The sequence below is a fragment of the Gekko japonicus genome, unplaced genomic scaffold (assembly GCF_001447785.1).
Source record: "Gekko japonicus isolate JY-2015 unplaced genomic scaffold, Gekko_japonicus_V1.1 scaffold2177, whole genome shotgun sequence".
Taxonomy (NCBI): domain Eukaryota; kingdom Metazoa; phylum Chordata; class Lepidosauria; order Squamata; family Gekkonidae; genus Gekko; species Gekko japonicus.
In genome coordinates this window covers 62,133-66,014 of record NW_015168721.1, presented here as the reverse complement: position 1 = coordinate 66,014, position 3,882 = coordinate 62,133, and the positions used below count along the sequence as shown (strand labels likewise).

Below are 3,882 nucleotides of genomic sequence, written 5' to 3'. Positions count from 1 at the left end.
AGTGGAGCCTGAGTGGTGGGTGTTGTCTTCTGACACACTTCCGGTGATGTCAGGGGGTGTGGCACATGCAAATAAGTTATGCCAATGGTTTATGCTAATGAGCTCCTGCACCTCTTTTTCTACGAAACGACCCCTGCATGTACATAGCTTTCTCTTGCTGCCACAGAGTGTCTGTATATTATTCCCCCCCGCATTGTTTAAAGGAACTCTACCAGGGTCCCACTTTCTGCCTTGTGGACTGCTCCCTCCCATCCAAAGAGAAGCACTTTATTTTTGTACTACAGAAGAATGACCAGGGACGCTGATATGAAGGGGATATCTTTTTTTTCCTGTATACATGTAAATATACATATTTATGATGAGATTCAATAAAAGCTGCTTGCACAAGTCTCAAACGAAACATTATTCAGTATTCCTTTTAGAGCAGCAAATGTGGATGGCCTTATTTAAATAGCTTATCCTGAGCTGCACAGCTAAACTCCTTGGTGCCCGTGCTTTATAGTCAGAGCCAGATCTGTTTTTGGACCACTTGTTAAAATCCTCATGCAACATGGACATCGGAAAAACATGGGCTGACTAGGGAGACCTCAGCTTGCTCCAAACGGAAAACACTCCATGTAGTACAAAGCCATCTGTATCTTAGTATGAACATGATGATAGCAAGCAATCCCCTACCCTCAATAATTTGAGAGTGGGGGAATGGGGTGGAAATGGTGTTGATGGTGACACTCTAAAAATTTCATCTAGTCTCTGTGGCTTTACCATGGAGATTAGGGGAAAATCCTAGACTGTCACCTGGCAGTGACATCACTTCCTCCTGAAACTCCATCCTCCCTAGGCATTGGCCCCCAAATCTCCCAGCATTTGGCATCATACAGCTAGGAATATCGAATTAAAATAGCCACAGAATCACTGCATATTTAACTAGGCAATAATGCTTTAGTCTCTATTATAAATCCAAACATTCCATTTGGGTCAATTCACTACTTTAATGCCAGTAGCTCACAAAGTAGAATTTTTGCTCACAAGACTCCACAGCTTAGAGGGAGCATTGCTAGTGACTCCTGCTCCATGCCCAGGAGATGGCAACTGAGGACTGTGTAATCTTTAGTCGGCCAGTTAGCAGCTAACTAAAACGTAATACATAAAATGCTAATAAAAATGGTCCTCAGATCAGGGTAAAATTTGTGCACACGGTACTACTTTACACAGAGAGTGATTGAAATGTAGAATTTGCTGCCAGAGGATGTAGTGATGGCCACAGGAATAAACAGCTTTAAAGGGGGATTAGACAGATTCATGGTGGACAAGTCTATCGCTTACTAGCCATGGTGACTGAGGGGAACCTCCAAAGTCAGAGGCAGTAATCTTCTGAATCGCAGAGCCAAGAGGTAACATCAGGGGAAGGTCTTGGCCTCTATGCCCTTTTGTCAGCTGTCCAGAGGAACTGGTTGGCCACTGTGTGAGACAGGATGTTGGACTAGATGGACAGACTAGAGGAACAGACTGGAAAGGGAAACTGCTGAATTACAAGTTATTACAACACTCAGAACAACCCCCACCAGGACTTAACAGGGATATTGGTTTCTTATGTCACTACATATGCTAAATTAATTCAGTCCTTACATCTGTATTCTCACCAAGATGGGTGATACATCCTTTTTATTTTAGTGTATTTCTCATCTGGAATAGCAGATTAGTGATTGTAAGGTAATGCAATGAATTAGAATGGTGTATTGGAATGCATTCCTCTGCTCTGGTAACAGAGGAGACATAACACGGCACTACAAATCACCCCACCTAAAACAAAAAGATGCGATTCGTTACCTCCACGCTTGAGAGGAGGCGGATGGAGCATAACATCAGGGTCTCAGTTGATTGCTCTTAGCACTCCATAATTAAGGATACATTTACACATCTATCACCAATTCTGACATTTATTTGCCTCACTGTTCCCCCCGCATTAAATCTAAACAATGATGACCTTATACATTTATCCTGCTATTCCTGTTTGCATCTGTTAAAACATTTCATTCTATCGTATGCTAATTTGCTGCTCAACCTCTGCCTTATATGTCTGGACTGGTTTCATTTCACTTTGTCTGAGGAAGTGTGTGTGCACAGGAAAGCTCACGCCTTGAATAAAACTTAAAAGGTGCCACTGGACTCAGACTTTGTTCTACCTTTGTTTGTGACAGACTTCTTGGCAGGGGTCATTTCCTACAGGAGCGCACAGGAGTGGCGTTCCGGCAGTAAAGAGCCCAGGGGGGTGGGCACATGCAACAAGCCCCACCCCCTGCTCCCAGCAGCCCTCAGTCAAGCAAGAAGTAGTCAGGTAAGTTGCAGAGGCCCCCCCAGTCCAAAACAGTCCAGTGGCACCTTTAAGACCATGTTTTATTCAGGTACAAGCTCTCCCTCCTCTGTAAGGACAGATCTGCACGTTCCCCCCCCCCCAATAGCTAGCAATCCAAAACAGTCCAGTGGAGCCTGAGCGGTGGGTGTTGCCTTCTGACACACTTCCAGTGATGTCACGGGGTTTGGCATATGCAAATGAGTAATGCTAATGAGTTATGCTAATGAGCTCCTGCGCCTCTTTTTCTACGAAAGGACCCCTGCTTCTTGGGAGATTTATTGACTGCACTCAGTATCACTCTTCTACGACTGGGCAAAACTCGGCTAGGTTAACCAAACGTCCCAATAAAAGCACTTTAAGAAAAGCTCAAGAGAGAGAAGAACAGGTCAGAAGCAAAGCCTTCGAACTCCAAGAAAGAATTCGTGATTTAGAAAGAAGAAGAAGAAGAAGAGATTGGATTCATACCCCGCCCTTCACTTGGAGTCTCAGAGCGGCTTACAAACTCCTTTCCCTTCCCCTCCCCACAACAGACACCCTGTGAGGTGGGTGGGGCTGAGAGAACTCTGAGACAAACTGCTCTTTTTCAAGGACAGCTGTGCCAGAGCTTGTGACTGACCCAAGGTCACATCAGCAGGTGCAAGTGGAGGAGTGGGGAATCAAACCCGGTTCTCCCAGATTAGAGTCTGCGCACTTAACCACTACACCAAACTGGCTTTCACAAGTCTCAAACGGCATTTAGAGGAGGTGAGACAAGCAGCCCACTACCTGATGGAGCCAATCAAAGAGGGACAAATGGCACCAAGGTTGTTGTTTTCAGAGGGCAGCCCTCTGTTGGTCTGCAGTAAAAGAGCTGGATTCAAATCCTGTAGCAGCTCAGAGACTAACGATCCTTTAAAATAGTAAGTTCATTTCAAAAGGAATCCTGTCAAACAGAGCTCGGCCTGAAGTGTAGAAGAGGTACTATTAGAGTTATTCATAATCTCACTCCCTGAAATTTTGTGGTTGGCAGCTCTACTTCCGGAGGTAGCCATTTTGCATTTGTTCCCACCACCCCAAAGGCACCTACAGGTTTAAAAAGTTTGGGGGACCCCCGCTCTCAGGTTATCAACAGAAAATTGCAGATGCAACACAGTTGCCAATAGTTATAATTTCATCCTAAAACAGGGTTGCGAAGCTAAGCCTGGCAACAGGTCAGATGGTGTGGGTGCAGAGAAATAATGTGGGGCAGCACAGTTGCAAGTGTGACTATGTCACTTCCAGGTACAACACAGAAGTGACAATGGGTAGCTCTAGAAATCACCGGAAACTCTATGATTTACCATAGAGTTTTACCATAGGGTTTCCAGCGATTCCTAGGGCTAACAGTGTTGTGTATCAATTTTAAGACGCAGTGGACTACAGGAACTCAGGTCGGGGAATGCCCTGCCCTGACTGGGGGCCTGGCAGTGGTATAATAAGACAGCGCTCAGGAAGTCTCTGGAAGAACATTTTCTCCCTCCGCTAGCATAGAAACAATAACTATGGAGAGT

General features: G+C 45.1%; 1 protein-coding gene across 1 annotated transcript in view; it reads right to left on the bottom strand.

Moving 5' to 3' along the window:
* Positions 1–3,364: 3,364 nt before the first annotated feature.
* LOC107114141 (meprin A subunit alpha-like) overlaps positions 3,365–3,882 on the bottom strand; it is a 32,194-nt gene continuing 31,676 nt past the window's right edge. Inside the window, exon 13 of the mRNA XM_015415580.1 lies at positions 3,365–3,415. Within this exon, the coding sequence (XP_015271066.1) occupies positions 3,365–3,415 (51 nt within the window). The remainder of the gene's footprint in view (positions 3,416–3,882) is intronic.